This window comes from Candida jiufengensis (assembly GCF_024610255.1).
Source record: "Candida jiufengensis strain CBS 10846 chromosome Unknown scaffold6, whole genome shotgun sequence".
Lineage (NCBI taxonomy): Eukaryota > Fungi > Ascomycota > Pichiomycetes > Serinales > Debaryomycetaceae > Lodderomyces > Lodderomyces jiufengensis.
Genome location: NW_026261557.1, coordinates 227,559 through 249,915, shown reverse-complemented (window position 1 = coordinate 249,915; position 22,357 = coordinate 227,559). Strand labels below are relative to the sequence as shown.

Here is a 22,357-nt window from a genome sequence, read left to right as displayed (position 1 = left end):
TATTCAATATTAAATAGTCTAACTAATTAATTAAATTAAATATTAACTAATTAATTTTTAATAGTTAATAGTAATTAAAAATAAATCTATTTCTTTTTTACAACCAACTTTTCCGAATTTTTTTTATTTTACTTCAACTTCTTTTTCTTTTAAAAAGATCAAGAAAAGATCATTTATATATATATTTATATATATATTTGATTATATCATTAACGATAAAAAAGAAGTCTATTAGCTTTTAACTTGGTTGGTTGTTTAAATTACAACACTTATATAGGGTATAACATATCTACAATATATTGATTATATTTTATATAATCAAAAAAAAAACAGGGAGATTGAAAATTTAAAAGAGAGAGATAACACATTAGATTTCTTCAAGAATAATTAATATAAATTTAAACAAGTATTTTTATTAATTCATATATCATTATCATTCTTATCAGTTCATTCATATATATATATATTTCATATCAGTACGTTTCAAGAGTTGAATCATTTATTTGGCAACCGTGAACTAATTAATTATCCATAAAGATTTAATTGAAATCATAAGATCCGAACTTTTTAATAATCAAATTCTAGGTGGTATTTTTTTTTTTTTTTCAATTTATTTCATGAATATCATATTTTGAATTAAACTTTCATTTAACAAAATTACAAATCCATAATTTCAATTATTTTCATTTCAATTATTTTTAAAATTTTCCACTAATATCATGAATTTAATTATATTCTAATGACTTCAACAACATCAACTGATTATTCTTCAGAATCTAATAAATTATCATCTACAAACTCCCCAATAATTAATAATAATAATAATAATAACTATAATAATAATAGTTCTTATTCATCTTCAATACCAAGACAACATCAACATTTAACTAAAGAATCAAGAAGATCATCTTTTACTTATGAATTAACTTTACCAACTTCATTTCAAATTGATTCAGATATGTCAGATAAACCAAATTTTCAACGTCGTTTATCAGATGAAGAAATTGAAAATTTACCTTTATCAATGAGATTTATACATAAACCTTCAAGATCAAAAGAATATTTTACTCAATCAAGTGATCGTACTAAAGAAAACAGTTTATATAATAAAAATTTATCAACAATAAATAAAACTCCTCCTGATATATCACCAACTTTATCACCTTCTTTATCACCACCAGAACAACCACCTAAATTAAATAAAATTATTACAAATATTGATTATTTTAATCATAAAAATAATTTAATTGCAACAACCACCACCCCCACAAACTCAAATACAAAAAATATAGATGATAACGCGTCAATTGAAATTCCTATATCAACTTCATCATCTTCTCCAACTATTTCACCAACTGCAGATTTAAGTCCAAAATTAGGATCACCAAAATTAGAACAATCTATAACATTAAATGAAGAAGAAGAAGATGATGATTTACCTGGATATAAATTAGTTCGTAAAAAATCAGGAGAATTAGTGAAATCATCATTAAAAAGTCCATCAGATTCATATTTTGATAGAAAAAGGCCAAAATCATTACCAACTACACCAACTTATAAACAAGTTCATTTTGGAGGATCAAACGATATAAAATATTTTAAAAAGAAAGATACTCCATCAGCAATTTCAGCATCGAATTCACCTCATTTAAATCCAACTAATGATGATTCAGAATATGATAATTATTATGAAGATGATGAAGATGAAGACAATGAATTTGATTCAGATTATACTTATGATAAAGAATTTTCTAAAAATTTTGAAGATTTTCATAATTTTAGTTTAGCAAATACACCATTCCCCAAACAATTATCAGAATGGGAATTACAATTATTAAATTTCCCGCCATTATCATATTTAAAAAATATTGAATCAAAATCTCCTGTATTTTTGGAGAAACTATTTATATCATTAGATAAGAAATATGTAATTGGTCATATTGCAGTTAAAAATTTAGCATTTGAAAAATATTTAACTGTTAGATATTCAGTTGATGATTGGATGACAATAATTGAGATTCCAACTACTTATACAAATGATACATTAGAAGTTTTAAAAGATAATGATTATGATAGATTTATTTTCAAAATTCCAATAAATAATTTATTTAATAGTTTTAAATTTTCAAAATTTAATTCTAGTACTTCATCATTGGAGGATATTTCAAATAATCAATCTCAAAATAATAATACTACTACTTCTACCGGTCATGTTAAAAATGAAAGAATTTATCAATTATGTATAAAATATTACGTTCAAGGTAAAGAGTTCTGGGATAATAATAATTTTAAAAATTATCATATCAAATTAATAAAGCATAATAAAAATAAATCAAATAATAAATTTAAACTTGATACTAGCAATAAAGATAATATTTTTAATTTTAATTCTGCAATTCATAAAGATAGTAAAATTCAAGATCATTCAAAAAAGCCAAGATATTCATCATCATATCTCAAGAAAACAAATTCAGATTCTAATATTCATGATTCTCAACACTCTCAATTCAATTTCCATCATGATGAAAATGAACAAAATAATGATTTTGATTATATAAAGAATAATTTTTACTTATCATCTCCACTATTATCATCAATCAATAACAAGTCAAGTTCAGAAAAATATCGAGATGAAATAGAGGATGCTCAAATAGCTGGTATAAAGAAAGCATCCTCAGCAATTACAAACGCAACTTCTCAAAAAGATCCAAATCCAATTACAACAAACGAAATCAATCCTTCATTAGCAACAAATTTAAATTCAAAAAATAATCTTAATTTAAACACTAAAAAACAAAATAATGTAATTAAAACTCCTTCATCTTCATCAAATGATATGATTCATAAACAAAGTTATCAAGATATATTAACAAAATATTGTTTTAATAATGGTAATACTCATAATTTTGATTTTAATCATCAACAAATCCCACAACAACAACAACAACAACAACAACAACAACAACAACAACAACCAACAGAATCAACTCCTTCGTCATCTAGTTCACCATCATCTACAAATCTAATTAACGTACAAAACTCAAATGGAAATAAAGAACAAAATCCAAAAGAAGAGAATAATAAAGAACAAAAACCAAAAGAAGAAGAAAAATTAAATCATAAAGGCGTTGAGAATGAAAATAATAAAACCAACTCCAAAAATCAAACTTTTACAATTTCTTCATTCTTAAAATGAAATTTAATTATTTTCATTAATTCAAATTACTTCAATTCCCTTTATTATCATTCATTCATTCATTTTATTCATTCATTCATTTTTATCACTAATTTAATTTATTTTGTTATATTAATTAATTTAATTAGTTCATAGGTATGATTTGTAATTAAAATTTTGGTATAATATTCTTGTAATAATTTCTACTCTCTTTATTACCAAAACTATCTGGCCTGTTTGTCATCTTTTGGGATTTTGTATGTTATGATCAATCGATCAGTATTTGCATATTCGAATATTTTTCTACTTGATTACTTAATTATTCTCGAAAAATTATGTATGAAAATCTCAAATAGATGTACGTATATGTAGAATTACTAAACCTCGAAAAACATAGCACAAACTTTAAATTATGATCTACAAATTAAAACAAATAGTTAGAGTAATAATTAACGAAATTAAATTTTAGTAATATAAAATCTTCTTTTATTAAAACACTAAATAAATTAAACCAATACTAAAAAAAATACCCAAAATAAAATACATATTATAAATATATCATAATTATAACAAAAAAAAACTAAAAAATAATACTAAAAAATAATAATAAAAAAATTCACCTCTTATACAATTCAACAATCTAATCAAAACAAAACATTTTAACTTCACCATTCTCCAAACCAGAAACAAATCTTGAATCACTTAAACCAACACAAGAAACACTTGAACTATTACCAAATGAATGTAAACATTTCCCATTTTGTAAATCCCAAACTTTTATTAATCTATCATGAGCTCCACTAATAATTCTAAAAGTATCTGATGCAATTGACCAAACTCCTTCAATATGACCAAATTGTGTACGAATACATTTCCCAGTTGATACATCCCATAATTTAATAGTGTTATCTAATGATGATGTTAAAATATGAGTTGGTAATGAATTTGTTGTTGATGGTGATAAATTTCTTGTTGATATTTCAGAAACTAAATTATTAGTTTGCTGTGATCCATTTCCATTTCCTTGTTCATTTTCATTTTCATCCGCACTTAATTGATCTTCTATTAATTCTTCTTTATAAGTTAATGGAATAACACATTGTACTTGACCAATATGACCATTATTTTCTAATCCTCCAAATATTTTAAGACATTGATTTGTATTTAAATCCCACATTCTAATAGTTGTATCATCACTAGCTGAAAAAATTGTATTTGAACCAGGATGAATTTTAACACAATTTACCCAATCAGTATGACCTCTTAAAGTATAACAAGTTCTTGAATCAACATGCCAAACTCTTACTGTATGATCAGCAGATCCACTTACTATAGATTTATTTGAAAAATCAACACTAACAACTGCATCATCATGACCTCTATAAGTTGCTATACATTGACCAGTATGATAATTCCAAACTTTTATTGTTGAATCTAATCCACCAGTAATTAATTTTTGATTATCAAATACTAATGAACGAACTCCCTTGGTATGACCAGTTAATGTTTTAACACATTCACCAGTTTCTATTTTCCATATTTTTATAGTTGTATCATATGATCCAGTCATTAAATATTTTCGATTAAATTGTAAACATGTTATACCATCTGTATGACCAATAAATGATTTTAATTTATAAATTCCTTTTCTCCAATTTTTTTCTAATTTATATCTTTCAGAATAAACTGATTTCCATGGTCTTTTTTTAAGAATTGGTGATGTTTTGTCTGTTTTTTGTTTTTTACGACTAGGTTCTGAAACTTCTGGTTGTGACTGTGCTGCTGGTTGTTGTTGTTGTTGTTGTTGTTGTTGTGATTGTGATAATTGTTGATATGGTTGCTGGGATGCTTGCTGAGGTTGTGATGATTGTTGAGGTTGTTGCTCCTCTTCATTTTGATGCTGTTGCTGTTGTTGTTGCCTAAGTTCTTCAGCTGCTGCTTCAGCTTGAGCTTCTTCATTTCTCTTTATAGGTTTTATATCATCTTCAGTCATTTCTCTAGCTCTTTTCATATGCATTAAAGGTAAACCCCATCCACAATTTGGACATTTTCTATCAATATGTTGTTCACACATATGATGCCAAACTCTATCATCATCAGCTAAACTTTTCCATTTTCTTGAAACTTGTGCTGCATTACATAAACTATTACAATCTAAATAACATAAAATTTTTAATGATATTTCTTGTGGTAATATTGATATAAAATCTATTTTTATAAGTGATGAAACTTCTTGTGATATAAATGATAATTGTGGGAAACAACATTGAGTTAATAAACCTTGTAAAATTAATTGTCTATGATGAACTGGTGCAGCAGAAAAAATTGACCATACATGACTTATAGCTTCTTGATCTCTATTTGGTAAATTTTCTAATTTATCTTGAATTTTTTTCATTTTAACTTCATCTGTTTGTTTATTACATGTAACATCTGGATTATGACGATAACAATATTTATGAAAATTATCTTTAGGTATTAAATTTTGATCACTTATATGTTTGACTAAGAAGGGAGTTACTACTGATATATCTTGAGTTGGTGTATTTTGTTGTTGTTGTTGATTGATTGATGATGGCGTTTCAGTATCTATTAGTTGTGGAGTTGAATCTCTTGATATTATTGAAGTTTCATTTGTATTTGATTTATCATTAATTAAATTTGATTTTGTAGTTGATGAAGATAAACTATGAGGTGGTAATAATAATGTAGGAGTTCTTGATCTTGTTTGTCCTTGATTTAAAGATTGTTGTGGTCTTAAAACAGGTGAAGTAGTTGATGAATTTATTAAATCAATAAAATTATTGGTTGTAGCAGAAGATGAGACCTGCTGATCTGGTGCACAATTAGTTTGTAAATTCATTCAAATAATAAGTGTCAGATTGATATATGTGAATATTTACTATGAATGAAATGAAATTAAAAGCTATTAGTTGAACCTTCCTTGAATAATAAACAAGTAATCTTGTTTTGAATATATATATAAACTGAAATAAAATGTGGTGGATTTAAATGTTGTGGTGTCTTTTTAAAGAAGTTGGATTCTTTAAAAAAATTTCTTTTACAATAAAAAAAAATTTATTTGAAATAATCAATAAGTAGTTGGATACTATTGTTTCAATGGTAATAAAAAGATTTAATCTTTTTGACGAGATAATAAGTTGACGATAATTGAAAGTAACGAATTTAAAAAATACTAGGAAAAAAAAAAAGTGATGGTTATTGTTTCAAAATTTTTTTTTTATTTTTTTATTTAGTATATTTTTTTTTTTCATACGCCTAAAAATTTTTATAAAACTTTATTTGTGGCTTTCTTTCTTTCTTTCTTTCTCTCTCGCTTTTAATCACTTTTTTCTTCGTTTGTGAATATAAATTTTATTGTTTTATATATTTTGGGTCTATCTTATTAGTATACTAAAATAGTATTGTATACTAAATAATATAAAGAGATAAAATGTTTCATATTTTTTATTTTATTAATAACAAATAAAGGATGACTCTTTATTCAAAACATGTGAATGAATTTGAAGATTAAATTAAGAAAATTAATTAACAGCAAATCAAACTTTAATTTGAATTCTATCTATCTATTTACTAAATTAAAATTGTCGAAATTAATTTTGTTTATCTTTTAATTAAAAATTAAGATTATGGTAAAGTGATATGAAATTCTTGAATGAGGTGACTTACTTATTGATGTTTGGATGTTGATTTTGTAAATTAAATTAGCCACTTTTGAAGCGAATAAGGTTCAGTATATAATAGTATATGACATGAGTTTTAAACTTGTATTTAATCTGGGCATGATATCACAACCTTTAATACATTAGATGTGACGTTATTCGTTCTTAGTAATGTAAACCTCATGTAACATTTGTTGGAGTAAAAATTTGATTAATGGCATCGGCTCGGGTTCTTGTTAGAAAAAATCGGTTAAATTTGTAATACGAGAAAAGTATATAAAATGATAGTGGTTATTTCATAGTACATAATTATAAGGCTGTGATTGTAATTTTACAAACTTTAATCTTAACCAAAATGATAAGACTATTTGATTTCAAATTTTGTTCTTTAAATATCACTAATATTGATAATATGGACTTTGAATTAGAAATTGTTCTGTTAATGTGAATGAAAAAATTATACATTTTCAAAGTTTTAAGTGCCAAAAGAAATTCAATTGAAGATAATCTCGAAAGGAGTTTGATGATTAATCTAACCTAGATCTTCCAGTGTCAAATCAGTCTCAAATTTGGAAACCTTGAAAGCGTTTTGTCTTTTTCAATTCATGCCTTGGGCTTAGATATAATGTTAGACTCGGATTTTTTTTATTAATTTACAAATCAGATTACACAATCAATCCTTCATATTCATGAATCTTAAACCCATATTTTGAACATCAGAAGGCTTGATGATTCATTGATGATGTACTAGGTTCCTTATTAAGATTGATCTAGAAACATCTAGATATTTTTCTCGCTACCATATCATCAATTTTTTGCAACTAAATCATCTCAATAATAATTTTCTCGTCACACAAAATCGAATATTTCAATATCCATTAGTAAAACTAAACCATATATAAATAAAATTGAATTGAACTGAGATATTTTCATTCAATGGAAGATTCAAATATAGATACTCATATAGATAAAAAACCAAGATTAAGCATGTCATCTGAAAAACAACCAGAAAAAGAAGTTTTTGCATCGGTCGGAGATCAAGCACAATCAGTTGATGATAACAATAATAATAATACAAGCACTAATAATGAAGTAAGACAAACTGGTGCAGCTGATGCAGAAGGACATCCAGTTCAAGAAGTTGAATCATTATGTATGAATTGTCATAAAAACGGTATAACAAGAATGTTATTAACCAGAATACCATATTTCAGAGAAATTATAATAATGTCATTTGAATGTCCTCATTGTGGGTTTAAAAATAGTGAAATTCAACCAGCTGCTCAAATTGCTGAAAAGGGATCAAGATATGTTTTAAAAATTGAAGATAAAAAAGATTTTAATAGACAAGTTGTAAAATCAGAAACTGCAACTGTAAAATTTAATGAATTGGATATTGAAATTCCACCACAAAGAGGTCAATTAATTAATGTTGAAGGTATATTACAAGACATGATTACAGATTTAGAATCTGATCAAGAAGAAAGAAAAAAAATTCAACCAGAATTATATCCAAAAATTCAAGAAGTTATTGATAACATTAAACTGTACATAAATGCAGATGAAGGAACATTACCATTAACTGTTAGTATAGATGATCCAGCTGGGAATTCATGGATTGAATACGTACCAGGAGAGCCATCACATAAATGGGCAATGTATGAATATAATAGAACTGCTGAACAAAATGTATATTTAGGATTAATCTCAGCAGATGAAGTAGCACAACAAAAACAACAAAATCAAGAATCACAACCAGAAGAAAAATCATCAAATATAACGCTAGCAAATAATATCGCGAAAGATACAGTTATAGGATTATCTGATGAAACAGATATTGAAAATTTATCAAATGAAGTACAAACTTTTGATGCCACTTGTGGTTCATGTTATAAACCATGTTCAACTCATATGAAATCAGTTAATATACCACATTTCAAAGAAGTTATAATAATGTCAACAGTATGTGATCATTGTGGTTATAAATCAAATGAAGTTAAAACTGGAGGAGAAATTCCAGCAAAAGGTAAAAAAATTACATTAAAAGTAACTGATCCTGAAGATTTAGCAAGAGATATTTTAAAATCTGAAACTTGTGGATTAAATATTCCTGAATTAAATTTAGATTTAACTCCTGGTACATTAGGTGGTAGATTTACAACAATTGAAGGTTTATTACAACAAGTATCATCTGAATTACATAGTAGAGTATTTACACAAACTTCAGATTCAATGGATGAAGAAACTAAAACAAATTGGATTAATTTTTTTGCAAAATTAAAAGATGCATTAGATGGTAAAATTGGTTTTACTATTATAATGGTTGATCCATTAGCTTCTTCATATATTCAAAATGTTTATGCTCCAGATAATGATCCAAATATGGAAACTGAAGAATTTGAAAGAAGTTTTGAACAAAATGAAAATCTAGGATTAAATGATATGAAAACTGATTAAATAATTTTTATCATAATTATATTAATAATAATATATATTAATTATAATAATTCTATAAATTAAACCTTAAATATTTTATATTTCTATTTTTTTTTCTTTTGATTTGTTGATCTAACTTCCTCTAAGGCATCTCTCCATGATGAAGTTTCTAAAATTTCCTGAATTTTATCATCTTCAAATGGATCTTGATTTTCATCTTCAAATGGTGATCTTGTTATATCATCATCGATTACTTCGTTCATTGACGGAACATTTATTGTTAAACTTGGTCTTTTTGATCTTGTTGGGGATCTCAATTTATTGCTATTATTGGATGTATGAACGATAGGAGAATTTGGATAATATATCCCACTTGTCATACTATGATCTCCGTAAATGACTGAATTTCTTTTAGCTGGTATTTGTTTTTCAAAGTCTTCTTCATTAGATTCTGCTTCATCATTGACATAAATTGCAGGTGGTAAATTTGTGTTAATTTTTATGTTTTCATTAGCCAAGTAACTGTTTCGCTTTAGTTCTTTATCAAATGCTATATTATCATCTCTTATACCATGTTTTTTATTTTGTTGATACTTCCAACGACAGGCATATGCAGCAATTGTTTCAAAAACTTTTTTAGTGTGGACTTTTTTCATAACTTTACTAATCAATAATCTCCTCTCCAAATAATCAATTAAATTGAAACATGTACCGGTATCAAAAGTAGTGTATAATGGAAGTTGCAAAATAATTCTTGTAAATGAAATACCTGGATCATTATTCAATTCCATATTCAATAATGCTTCTTCAACAAACATTTCATAATCTTTTCTACGTTGTCTAATCTTACCAATATCCATTTGATCCATAGTTTCTTCAATAGCATCATAATTAACAGTTACATCATAAGGATCATCTGAATTTTGCTTAACCCATCTACGACGAAGTTCTTTAATTTCTAATTGGCCTGTATAAAAATGAAACGATAATGCACCTTCTAGTGAATGTAAAAATCTTGGTAACTCAATTGGTTTGATAAATCCAGAACCTTCAGGATCAAATTTTTGCCAAGTTTTTTTGAATTTTCTAATTTCTTCTCTTTGAATTAATAAACTGTAATTTGATCTTTGATTTATATAGTCAAAACTGTCCAAAATCAACGATATGAACATATTAAGGAAAATATACATTGAAATAATATTCCAAGCAATGAATAAAATGTATGCATACTGTTTACTTCCACAATCATTACGATCTAAACTATCCTCAGCAGTACAAAACGGTGAACTCAAAGTATAATCTTGCATTATATAATTCCAACCTTCTCCAAAACTGCATCTGAATAAAACAATTAAAGTTTTAGGTACTGATCTTAAATTTATGTTACCTGAACCATTTGGACCAATTTTAGTTAAACCAAATATTTGGTTTAAAGCAATTGCAAAGACCAAAAATATTATAATCCATGTGAATGATAATGATAAAATTGAAGGTAATGATGCTGATGCAAATCTTAACAATTGAGATAATCTATTACTTCTTGGGATAACAAATAAAAGCATTATCACCAAAAACAATTTATTAAAATTTGCAAATGGTGATTCTGGAGGTGTACCAAATGCAATCAACGTTGTAAGGAAAGCACTAAACGAAACCACCAAATTAAATATATTCCACTTGTAATGAGCAAAAGTTCTCAACCCTTGACCTACTACTAACATTAAAGCATTGATGAAAAAAATAGCAGATGCAATTGTATAAATGGCTATTCTAAAATTATTTAATCCCTCATATGATGGAAAGCATTCTAACAAAAGTGCTATTGTGTGTAAAAACAATGTACAATTCAAAATTCTTATCCAAACAGCGTTCTTCTCTACCGTCATTTTATAACAGAATTTTCTAAATTTAGACAACGACTTATGATCTTTTCTCTTAGATGGTTGAACTTGAATTAATATTTTTTTAACTTGATACCAAGCAATTTGATCTGTTGTCATATAAGCCCTTCCTGTAGTCCTTGAATAATTACTAATAATAACTGATATGAAAAGGGTTAAAATGAAAACAATACTAATGAAATTGAATAAAACAATAAAGAAACCATTGAATGGCGTAGCATTTGTTTCAGGAACTGTTCCTACTCCAGTACTTGCCATCAAATTTTTTAATAGATCGGTCCAACCTTCCAATGAAACAATTTCAAACAAAGTAGCAAATGAAGTTGCAAATCTATTGAACTCTAATTGAGGATTTGTATAAACATTTGGACTAACTATCTCCCAGTTGAAAACTTCACCAGCGTATTCATCGTAACAATCTTCTAGATTTGAATTACCATCAATACAATAACCTAGACGACCATTGAAAATATTCAAACCCCAAATTGAAAAAGGAAATAATAAACAAAGCGATATTATGGCAGCATTAATAATTTTCCCAAAACCTGCAATCATTGTATTATGAAAGTTGGATTTAGCAGTTTCACTAATTGTTAACAATCTTAAAGCTCTCAAAGCTTTTAATCCTCGAACAATTCTTGATAAATCACCATCGTTTTTAAGATAAGCAAGTGCTTCAATCCACAAAGATATTAAAACCACTAAATCAATCAAATTCCAAGATGATCGACAATATGCATTTGGTGTAAAGATGAAGCCATCCGCTAAAACTTTTATAATAAATTCAACGGTGAAAACAACTGCAAAAGTATATTCGGACCAAAAAATCCAGTTCAGGTGAGCTTCTTTCATTCTAAAAATAGGTGTCATATAACAAGCAAGTACCACTAATCCAACGGTAGCAATGAACGTTAACACGACTAATGATTCAGAAACAGGTCTATATGGAGGAACTCCGTCAATTCTTTCACCAAAACTTGGTTTCACCATTCTTTGACATAAACGTCTAATTTTATGTCTTGGACCCATAATATAAAAGACATAATTATATCTTGGATTTTTCTTTAAAAATTCGGTTTGCTTATGAATTAAAACATTTCTTTCTTTAATTATATTTTTGGCAAATGATGAAGGCTCAAAATTATCCAACTTGAAATTTGCTTGACTGTTGAAACTTGAATGGAATGGATTTTTTAAGGCGTTAGCAATTCTTGAGTAAGTAACAACAAACCATCTGTGCACTACATTTGATGGTAATTGATTGACTTTACTTTGAGCTTCGTCTTCCTCGACAATTTGATCTTGCAAATCTTTATCTAAAAATTCTTGAACAGCTGTACCACTTAGTAATAAATTAACTACGGCTTGTTCCAACTCATCTTTCCGTTCTCTTCTCCTAAAAAGTTTTGTTTTAATTTTTTTTAATAATCCAGATCCTTCATCTACATTTGTTAATTTACTTGTCATTACCTCAATGAATTGATACAATTGTTGTTTTCTTTTACCTTCTTCTGATACTTCTAAAGTTTTTGCGATAACAGCAATGAAAATGTTCAATATTATCATATTAGATAACATAAACCACATAATTAAAAGTACAGATCCAAATGATCTTGATGATGTAGTAGTGGCATATTCTTGAAGTGAATACATTACATTTGTCCAATTCTCAGTCGAAGTTATAACATACAAAGCAATAAATGAAGCGGGTAAAGTGTTCATGGGAAAATCAACATCATCCAAAGCATCTTCTGGTATAGCTCCTTCAAAATAACGTGACATAATGATACTCATTAAAAATAATAAAATGAAGTAAAGAAAAGCTAAATCAAAAATAGCTTTAAAATTACTCATTATTTTCAACCATAAATTTCTTGTAATTGCAGTTGCTAATACAACTCTATAAAATCTCATTAACTGAAACACTGTCATCCAATAATAAGCATGGCCCAACCTATTTTTAACCGGGTTAATCACCATTATTGTACATATAATTGCTAAAATTAAATCAAAGCAATTTCTTTTCATCTGAAAAAATACTCTCCATTTTGGATAATAAAATAAAAACCTAATAATAATCTCTACCAAAAAAACAATTGTAAAACCAACTTCAAATCGATATAATAAATGACGACGATGATCCGACATACTATAACTTCTAAAACATTGAACAAATAAGCTTACTGCAATAACAATAACAAATATAAATTCAAATCTATAGTAGTATTTAAGAAAAACGTTTTGGGTTTTCAATTGTTTAATTCTTTCAGTGTGCAGCAATGGATCTTGATCGAATCCAAAGAATTTCAAAATTTTTTTATTTGCTATACTTTGTTTTGCTTCGTCGGCTTTTAATCTTGTCATATTGAATGAGGAAACAATTACAGCAATGAATACGTTAAGTAACCACACTGTCAAAACAAAAATACATCCAATGAAAAATAAGCAAGCTGCCATATTATCAGAATCCATTGTTTGATACATGATATCAGTAAATGTATTTGCACTCATAACTACAAAAACCATTTGTAAAGATTGTAAGATATTATCAAAACTAACTGTACCATTATAAGGATTATCACCTGAGACACATCGAGAATACATTGGACATCTATAACCTTTTAAAACACCTGATGGATGTCCATCTCTTGTTATATATGATCTGATCAGTCCATCAAGACCTATGAATGAGCCACAATACAGATCATCATTTACATATGTATCAGAAGAATCATTTGGATTGGTCCATACACAATGACGTGTTAACGATGATTTAAATGATTGAACTCCAATTATACCAAAAAATAACCAAAAACATGCTATAAAAATTGAAACGTCAATTAGTTGAGGTATAGCACTTTTACATGCTGTGAGAATAGTCGTTGTACCTGCAGTTAAATTACACAATCTTAAGATTCTCATACAGCTTAAAGCTCTGAATAACATTATGTGGTGTTTTGCGTCATATTGATCAATTGATAATAGCAAAGAAATCCAGAAACAAAAGGTAGATACAAAATCTAATCTATGCCAACTACTTCTTAAATACGCTCTTTTCAATTGTGATGGGTTTATTTTATCTTGATCTGTTTTGAAAAATGTATTGGTTGATCTTAATTTAAATCGTGGTTCATCTTTGATGGTTTTAATTTTGGGAGACGTTATTTCATCATGATACAGATCGAATTCATATTTTTTGGATAAATCATAAGAATTTACAGATGACCTTCTTTCTAAAAGTTTATTAAAACTTTCATCAATATCTATGTCATTTATGACGTCACCTTGATCATCACTACTTGATTCTGAAGATCCTTCATGGAGTTTGTGCTTTGAATCACTGTAAACATGTTTACCTTTCTTTTTTCCAAGAAATGGCACATTTAGAAGGAAGTTGTAAATGTTACCTAAATTTTGCCAAAACTGATCAAAGTGACCAGAAGGGTAAGGAAGAACCAACTCTTTAAACAATTCTGAATCAATTATAAGCCCATAACTTATAACTTGTAATGCTATTTCTATGGTATAAATAATATTGATTAAAATTAAGATATAATCTGCCCAATTATAACCTGCAACGAAGTAACCTTGTAAATTTGCTGGATCCCATTGTCTATAACTTAGCAAGCAGACTTGTAAAATTAATATGAACAATATGAACAGACTTGAAAATTGGTTCTCAATAAATTTATGACAAATTCTTCTGATTTTTGAGTTTGGTGAGAAAATGAATAATGTATTTCCATATAGTCTCAGTTTTATTTTGCCAGTAGGCTTTTTGACACTTTCAATATCATGCATTAAAGACATTTGACTTGTTACATCTACATCATTATTAATATCTACCTGACTTGATTGATTTGAATTTCTTAGGTAAACACCTAACCCCTGAGATATTGTTGTTTCATTATACATTGATCCACCTTTATCAGTAGTGATTGATACATTTGGAACTTCTTTCTTTATACTTTGTTTTGATGGTGATAGTTCATTATCTTCTTCGAAAAATGAAAAATGCTCTTTGACTGGTGTTTTTAGTTGTGAGCTTCCTCTTGATTGTACATTTATCAAACTAGATTGATCAGGATGGTCATCTTTCTTCACATCTCCATCTCCTGTACCTGCAATACGATTTGAAATTCTTGCAATGGCATCAGCAATACGAGAAGTACCTGGAGAAGTTGGTTCTTTCATTTTTTCAGGATTGAGGAGACCCTCTTCAAGATGTATTGGACTTGGTTGATAAAAATAATCATTTTTGATATAATTACTGTTATTGGAATTTTGTGGTTTTAGTGATCTAGTATCTCCTTCTTCTTTTATAGGTGATCTTGAATTAGTGGAATGATGAGATTGTTGGGTCTGACTTCTTGAGTAACTAGGTCGGGAAAAATCTAAATCTTCAAGTGGTATATTAGATGTATGATCAGCGTTCATTTTAGTCGGTATAGGTTCTTTAACGCTAGGTGCTGAGCTGATATTATCTCTTGAAATATTTTGTGATGTATTTTTATACGACTGTGATACTGGGAACCAATTCGCTTCTTCGTTTGTTTTACCTAATGCAAATTCTAATCCTTGTTTTAGATCTTCAAAATCATTATCACTTAAATTATCCTGTAGAATTGGTGATGATTGTAATGATCTATCAAAAAAGGAAATATGGTTTTTTGAACTGCCGACTTTTAAGAAATTATCATCACTAAATACTGATTTTCTATTCTCATTAAAAGGGTTATATAATTTATTTGGATCGTACTCTTCGTCTATCACATTTTGATCTGAATTATAATTATTATCTGTGACATTTTGTGATGAAGATGAAGATTCATAAGTTTCCAGCAGTACAAAAAAATCAGAGTCCCTCTTCAAAATGTGATTTTTATCCATTTGAAAATTGACAGGTATGTTGGTACTTCAAGTTCAATTGTTGTGTTTTTGTCAAAGTCGAAAGCTTAAAATTTAAATCATGTACGTGAGGAATTTTGTATAAAATATATAGTAATAATCAATGATTATATTTTTAAATTAAGAAATGAAATGAAGATGAAAGTTTTGAATCTAGTTAGTCTTATAAAAAATTGTAAATGGATAGCTATAATCAATATAGTCTGTTAAGTAATGAAATGGTAATTATATATAAAAATTATTTGAAATTAATTACAAGTTTTGGTTGTAAAAAAAAAATATAATATTAATATTATTACAATTTAAAAATCAGATTTCCTTAAGATCTTTAAATATGAATTTTAATGAAATTAAAAAAACGAAAAAGTCAAGATTATATAATATACTTACGAGTCAATAATTAATGTAGAATCAAAAAGTTGTATTTTAAACCATTTAGTATACTCAGGTATCAATCCACGATTCACTTGGTAAGCTTTACCATCATAGTTATTCTTTTCAGAATTTAATAAAATGGCTGAGCCTTTCAAATAGGAATTACAAAATAATCTGCGTTACAACGAAAATATTTGATTAAACAGCACCAAAGCAATACACTCAGAAAATATACGTATGTTCATTCTTACTCCAGACTTTATCGTCGTATGTACATTTGTATAATTGACCTCTTTGATTTAATTTGGTTCAACACATGTTTTAACGGTTCTAAAAATTTTAGACATCTATGCTACCAATTCATTCTCAATCTGAAAATAATTTTTTTTCAATTTTTTGAATCTAAAGAAATCAAGGAGTTACTACAAATTATCAAATTCAAATTTAAAATATTCATACAACCATAAATACTATGTCATCAATACTAAAAAGTTTACCATCTAAAAGTCGATTAGCGCAAGCAAGAAAACTTACGTCAGAAATATTTGAGGAATATTGGAACCCTACAGCAAGAAGAAATCCTGCAAAAATTTTAAAAGCTCCATTAAAAGGACCAGAAGTTATAAAATATTATGGAGACAACAATGCAGTACCCACTTTCAAAGATTTCAAAAAATGGTTTCCAGAATTAAAATTAGTTGATCCAAGAGAAGCTCATAGAACATTTATGGTTGAAGATAGAAAAAGAAGAAATAAAGGTGCACCAAAGAAGAAAAAAGCTTGAAATATAACTTCAGTATCACGATATTCACTTCAGTTCATGTAAATAAATCATTGTATAATGTAATCGTTAATATACACTTTTCAGGTCAGATATTTGATATTTCAAGATTTTTCAAATCCTTCCCAAGACTTGTTCAATTCCAGGAGTGCTCGATTAGGTTGCTATTTATGGGCTCTTCATTAACAAATACCCAACTAGTATTAAAGAATAAACTTTCTAGGCATCTCTGTACGTCAATTAGGATCCAAATCTTAGATATCGAATCTTGTGCAAAATGACTTTTCCAAAAGATTGGTCCAAAAAAGTTAGAAGATGCATTGAGATTCTATAGTTATCATTGTATTCTAAAATTATCGTTCAATAGTCTCGTCAATGTAATAAAACAACTTAATTTATAATTCAAATATCAAGTCTCTTGGTATAAAAAATTACATTACGCGTAATACTTTTGTGTAACAAAAAGTTTACGAAATCAAAACAGAAATTTTATAAACTATCTCAAAGTTAAAAACTATCATAGAAATTCACATAAAATTACAACTAAACATGGCGACTAAAAAAAGGGGAGGTACTAGTAAGTCACGTAAACAAACTCAAAGAACAAAGAGTAAATCAAAGGATATATTGGGTGAGCTTGTGGATGAAAGTCAATCAAAAAGTCAACCTTCGAAAAGTATATTTACAAGAGACAACAGATTATCAAGTTTATTTTCATCTCAAGGGGGATCACAAAGTACAAAACAAGCATCTATTTCTTCTGATGATGATTTATTTATACGGAGAGATGTATCCCCACTACCCAAAAAGAGAAAACTAAACACACCAATAACTCAATTTAGTGATAATGATATACAATATAACTTTAGTGATTCATCAGATGATATATTCAAAGCTCAAGTTTCCAAAAAACAACCAAAGAAGAAATCTCGAAAACAAGATAACCAATTAAGATCACCACTTGGAGAAAATGAGCAAGAATTAGAACCATTTAGGAAATTAAATAAAGAAATACATCATAGTCAAAGTCAAAGTAAAAATGAAAGTCAAAGTAGAAGTCAAAGCAGAAGACTGTCATATTACAATCGTGGGAGAAGAGTAAGTTCAATAGGTGGGTTTGATGGTGAACCACATCAAGAAGTACCATCAACATCATATCATAAATATATTGATAATTCAGTACCAGAGTCCGATAGAATGAGACAATTACTTATATGGAATTTGAAAGCAGAATTAGACATATATGAAAAAGAAATGAAAAATGAACAAGCTGATTTTCGTATTGAAGATCACACGGTTTTTAATATAGCAAGAACAATAAAAGAAGAATTGATACTGCTGTTGAAAGATTATTCTATATCAATTGATTGGAAAGATACTAATATTAATAATTCTGACATTTTATTACCAAATCCTCAAAATCAAACTAATTTGGAAAATATAAGAATTTATTCAGAAAAAATTGAAGAGCTAAAAAGAGAAAAATTAGAATGGGAAGAAGCTTTTAAAAATCAATCATTACCAATGAATAAATTGAACATTATACCCACAGACGAAGTACAAGTCAAAGAATTCTCAAATTATGTGGAAGAGACTTATAATATTACATATGACAACTTGAAAAATACTATTCCTTGTGTTGACAAACTATATTTTACAGGTTATCAAATGGAACAAGCCACAAAATTAATCGAATCTGAGAGAGATCTAATGAACAAGAAAGTTTCAAATTATATTAATAATCTAACAATACCACCAAAGGAACCATCTAGTACGAAAAATTTGTTAAAAGCCATATGTAAATTGAAGGCACAATAGATAGATCATTTCATTTCGTTTATTATAATTCTGTAACTCTATATACTTTATGATTTTTTAGCAAATAATGGTTCACCAATATTTTTACCTCTTAACTTAACACCTAATGCTCTTTCTAGTTTACCTAATAATTGTTGATTTGGTACTGCTCTACCAGCTTCATAATCATTAATAACATTTGGTTTTTCGTTAACTTTGGTTGCTAAATCCTTTTGAGTAAATTTCTTTTCTTGTCTTGCTTTTTGAATAGCTTTTCCAACACTAGTATCTACTTTTTTAACTGCGACAACATCATCAGTAGCATCTAATTTTGTTAATCTTTGACCCTCTGGATTTGACTTTGTATTCGATGTACCATATTTTTTTTCAGTTCCAACCACAAGACCTTGTCTTCTTGCAGCATTTAACTGTGACTGTGTTTTTGCAACATTTTCTCTTGGTCCACCACCACCAATTCTAGCTTTTTGACCTATTATAGTAACTGAGTCCCAATCTGACATTGTTTAATTTGTAATATTTATGATGTTTATTAAATAACGAATGCAAGATACATTTGACTCAATTTTTTTCTTTAATCAACAATTTTAGATCACACCTTTTTATATGCAGTACTGGGATCTTGCAAATAATTCTTATCACACGACTTCTCTAGATAATATCCACTATGCAATAAATGTGCTAAGACCAAATAGCTTATGTAGCTCTTATCACAATGAGCAATGTTATGTGGAGTATTTCACACTCTTCATGTTAGTTGATGTGGAGCTTTATACATAATTGTTTACTTAGACTAACAACGACCCTTTCATTTCCGGCTTGGTAGCGAACATGAATTGAGTATGGATTGCTCCTTAAGAAAATTCATGAATAATTTCGTTTTCAAATTTGAGTTTTACCCATCAACTTTACAACCAATCAACAAAAAATGGCATCAATTGAGGTCAAGTCACGTTCTAAGTCAATTAAACCATATTCATCAAATGAATTGACTACTGACTCATATGTTCAAGAATTAATTGATGAGCTTAGTATTGATAATCATATTTCAAAACATAGGTTAAGAATTACAAAATTACATAATGGTAAACAAGTTCCATTAGTAGCTCATGAAACTTTCGCTCAAAATGGTATTCCAAAAGGATCGGAAAACTTTCAATTATATGCCAAGGATTTAGGTCCCCAAATTTCATGGAGAACTGTGTTTTTAGTTGAATATTTCGGACCATTTATTTTCCATCCATTATTTTATTTTTTTAGTATATTCTATGGTGTAAAACCATTTCCTCATACTATTACTCAAACAATTGCATTTAATTTAGTATTATTACATTTCTTAAAACGTGAGTATGAAACTGTTTTTGTTCATAAATTCTCAAATGCGACTATGCCAATTTTTAATATCTTCAAGAATTCAACTCATTATTGGATTTTATCAGGCTTCAATTTAGCTTACTTCGTGTATGCTCCAACTAATCATTATACTGGAATCTTGAGTTATGTTTTTCACGTCAATGAATTACCAAATTGGGCTACTATTTCATTAGTTTTACTTTGGGCATTTGCTGAATTCTCAAATTTCACAACTCACAAAATCTTAAGTGATTTAAGAAATCAAGATGCTAAAAAATATGTTATACCACATGGTTGTGGATTTGATTTAGTTTCTTGTCCAAATTACTTTTTTGAATCATTATCATGGTTTGCTTATGCTTTATTAGTAGGTAATTGGTCTGCTTGGGTGTTTTTTGTTGTAAGTACTGGTCAAATGTGGCTTTGGGCTGTCAAGAAACATAAAAGATATTTGAAAACTTTTGGTGATGATTATAAAAAATTAAAAAGAAAGGTAATGATACCATATATTCTCTAGGGAAAAGGAGAACTATCATACTTACAATCATGCGTCATCACTAAATCTTGTGATCATAATCCATTGGCTATTCGCGTAGTTTCATAAATTTACTCAATCGGCTTGCCGGAGAAGAAGTTTATTTTCATATTTAGTTGAGAGAATGTATAAAGAAATACTTGTCATTCGTATGTTTTATTTTTTGTAGTAATTGTTCCTTATTCCAACTTCGAATCTTGAGATCTAATTTAGAATTTGACACAAAAATTGTCTGTCACAAGATCTGAAACACTGGTAGCGATTGAGCCACTTGTAAATACTTCGATCAAGATTTAGAGTAATTCAAAACTTACACTGGTTTAGTCCTTCATGTAAGGTTTATAAATTCAAAAATAAGATTCTTATAGTCATTCATCAATTAACTATTTGTATTGAAGCCATGATTATTCGTACTTATTGTATATAAAATAATCAGCGCATTTTAGGAAGAAATTTAGCATAGCTGGTAACAATATCAGCCCACCGTTTGTACAATGCAACATCTAAGTTCAACTTGGATGAGGTTAAAAATACCTCTGATTAGCCCATCTAGAAAATCCACCTCATCATCGACGTAATGCGTCTATATTCTCACAAACCTAAAACGCTTCAATTCTCAGCCTTCGGAACAAACTTTAAAGACACGGAATTAACGCAATGTCTATCATTAGTAGGGTTATTTGGGTAATATTCATGGAATAAGTGACCAATGTGACTTTTTGACTTGGCACATAAGATCTCTGTTCTTTGCATTCCATGCAGATTATCTTCTTGCAAAATGATAGAATCTGGTCTAGCAGCCCAAAAAGATGCCCATCCACAGTGAGACTTGAATTTTGTAGACAGATCGTATAACGGATTGCCACATGCTGCACAATTGTAAGTTCCTTCTGCAAAGTAATCAGTATATTCTCCGGTGAAAGGTCTTTCTGTTCCTTTTTGTCTTAAAACGTGATATTGTTCAGGAGTAAGGGATGATTTCCATTCTTGCTCTGTTTTATCTGACATTCTACGTATAATTTGAGTGTATCTAGCAGGGAGTGGACGGATTGAGATTTTAGGAATTAATTTGATTGATCTTATCATACAGTGAAAAAACCTAATCTATTAGAATTATTGAAAGTGAAGTTAGCCTGTTTCTTTTGTGATTTGAGCAAATCTAGCTTATGGGTTTCAACTTGAATTCGGTGGCAATTGTTTTTGAAGAAATAGTTGTGTATAGTGAAAAGATAAGATAGCAATGAAAGTATTAGTAAGTATTTTTTAAAATCCGAAAAATAAAAAAATTGAAATTTTTTGGTCATCTAAGGGGTGTTTAGGGGTAATTCAATTTCAGTTCAAATTTGATAAAGCTGAACTTTCACACTATTTGCTTTGAATCGAGATCAGTATCTA

At 28.0% G+C, this 22,357-nt stretch overlaps 9 protein-coding genes across 9 annotated transcripts; 5 read left to right on the top strand and 4 right to left on the bottom strand. All coding sequences in view use genetic code 12, as the record gives it.

The window, feature by feature from the left end:
* Positions 1 to 739: 739 nt before the first annotated feature.
* KGF54_001200 (uncharacterized protein) lies at positions 740 to 3,196 on the top strand (the record flags this gene model as incomplete). Its single annotated transcript, XM_051761544.1, has 1 exon — positions 740 to 3,196. The coding sequence occupies one exon, from the start codon at positions 740 to 742 to the stop codon at positions 3,194 to 3,196; it is 2,457 nt and encodes an 818-aa protein (XP_051621596.1).
* A 619-nt stretch (positions 3,197 to 3,815) lies between these two features.
* On the bottom strand, positions 3,816 to 6,038 carry KGF54_001199 (ubiquitin-binding SDF ubiquitin ligase complex subunit; the record flags this gene model as incomplete). Its single annotated transcript, XM_051761541.1, has 1 exon — positions 3,816 to 6,038. The coding sequence occupies one exon, from the start codon at positions 6,036 to 6,038 to the stop codon at positions 3,816 to 3,818; it is 2,223 nt and encodes a 740-aa protein (XP_051621595.1).
* A 1,756-nt stretch (positions 6,039 to 7,794) lies between these two features.
* Positions 7,795 to 9,315, top strand: ZPR1 (zinc finger-containing protein; the record flags this gene model as incomplete). Its single annotated transcript, XM_051761540.1, has 1 exon — positions 7,795 to 9,315. One exon carries the CDS (start codon positions 7,795 to 7,797, stop codon positions 9,313 to 9,315), a length of 1,521 nt encoding a protein of 506 aa, XP_051621594.1.
* Positions 9,316 to 9,398: 83 nt separating this feature from the next.
* On the bottom strand, positions 9,399 to 16,085 carry CCH1 (Cch1p; the record flags this gene model as incomplete). Its single annotated transcript, XM_051761539.1, has 1 exon — positions 9,399 to 16,085. One exon carries the CDS (start codon positions 16,083 to 16,085, stop codon positions 9,399 to 9,401), a length of 6,687 nt encoding a protein of 2,228 aa, XP_051621593.1.
* An 865-nt stretch (positions 16,086 to 16,950) lies between these two features.
* KGF54_001196 (mitochondrial 37S ribosomal protein mS33) lies at positions 16,951 to 17,262 on the top strand (the record flags this gene model as incomplete). The annotated part of the gene is made up of 1 exon (XM_051761538.1): positions 16,951 to 17,262. One exon carries the CDS (start codon positions 16,951 to 16,953, stop codon positions 17,260 to 17,262), a length of 312 nt encoding a protein of 103 aa, XP_051621592.1.
* A 546-nt stretch (positions 17,263 to 17,808) lies between these two features.
* KGF54_001195 (uncharacterized protein) lies at positions 17,809 to 19,077 on the top strand (the record flags this gene model as incomplete). Its single annotated transcript, XM_051761537.1, has 1 exon — positions 17,809 to 19,077. The coding sequence occupies one exon, from the start codon at positions 17,809 to 17,811 to the stop codon at positions 19,075 to 19,077; it is 1,269 nt and encodes a 422-aa protein (XP_051621591.1).
* Positions 19,078 to 19,124: 47 nt separating this feature from the next.
* MBF1 (Mbf1p) lies at positions 19,125 to 19,577 on the bottom strand (the record flags this gene model as incomplete). The annotated part of the gene is made up of 1 exon (XM_051761536.1): positions 19,125 to 19,577. One exon carries the CDS (start codon positions 19,575 to 19,577, stop codon positions 19,125 to 19,127), a length of 453 nt encoding a protein of 150 aa, XP_051621590.1.
* Positions 19,578 to 20,002: 425 nt separating this feature from the next.
* On the top strand, positions 20,003 to 20,944 carry KGF54_001193 (trans-2-enoyl-CoA reductase (NADPH); the record flags this gene model as incomplete). The annotated part of the gene is made up of 1 exon (XM_051761535.1): positions 20,003 to 20,944. One exon carries the CDS (start codon positions 20,003 to 20,005, stop codon positions 20,942 to 20,944), a length of 942 nt encoding a protein of 313 aa, XP_051621589.1.
* A 627-nt stretch (positions 20,945 to 21,571) lies between these two features.
* On the bottom strand, positions 21,572 to 22,048 carry KGF54_001192 (peptide-methionine (R)-S-oxide reductase; the record flags this gene model as incomplete). Its single annotated transcript, XM_051761534.1, has 1 exon — positions 21,572 to 22,048. One exon carries the CDS (start codon positions 22,046 to 22,048, stop codon positions 21,572 to 21,574), a length of 477 nt encoding a protein of 158 aa, XP_051621588.1.
* Between the last annotated feature and the right edge of the window lie 309 nt (positions 22,049 to 22,357).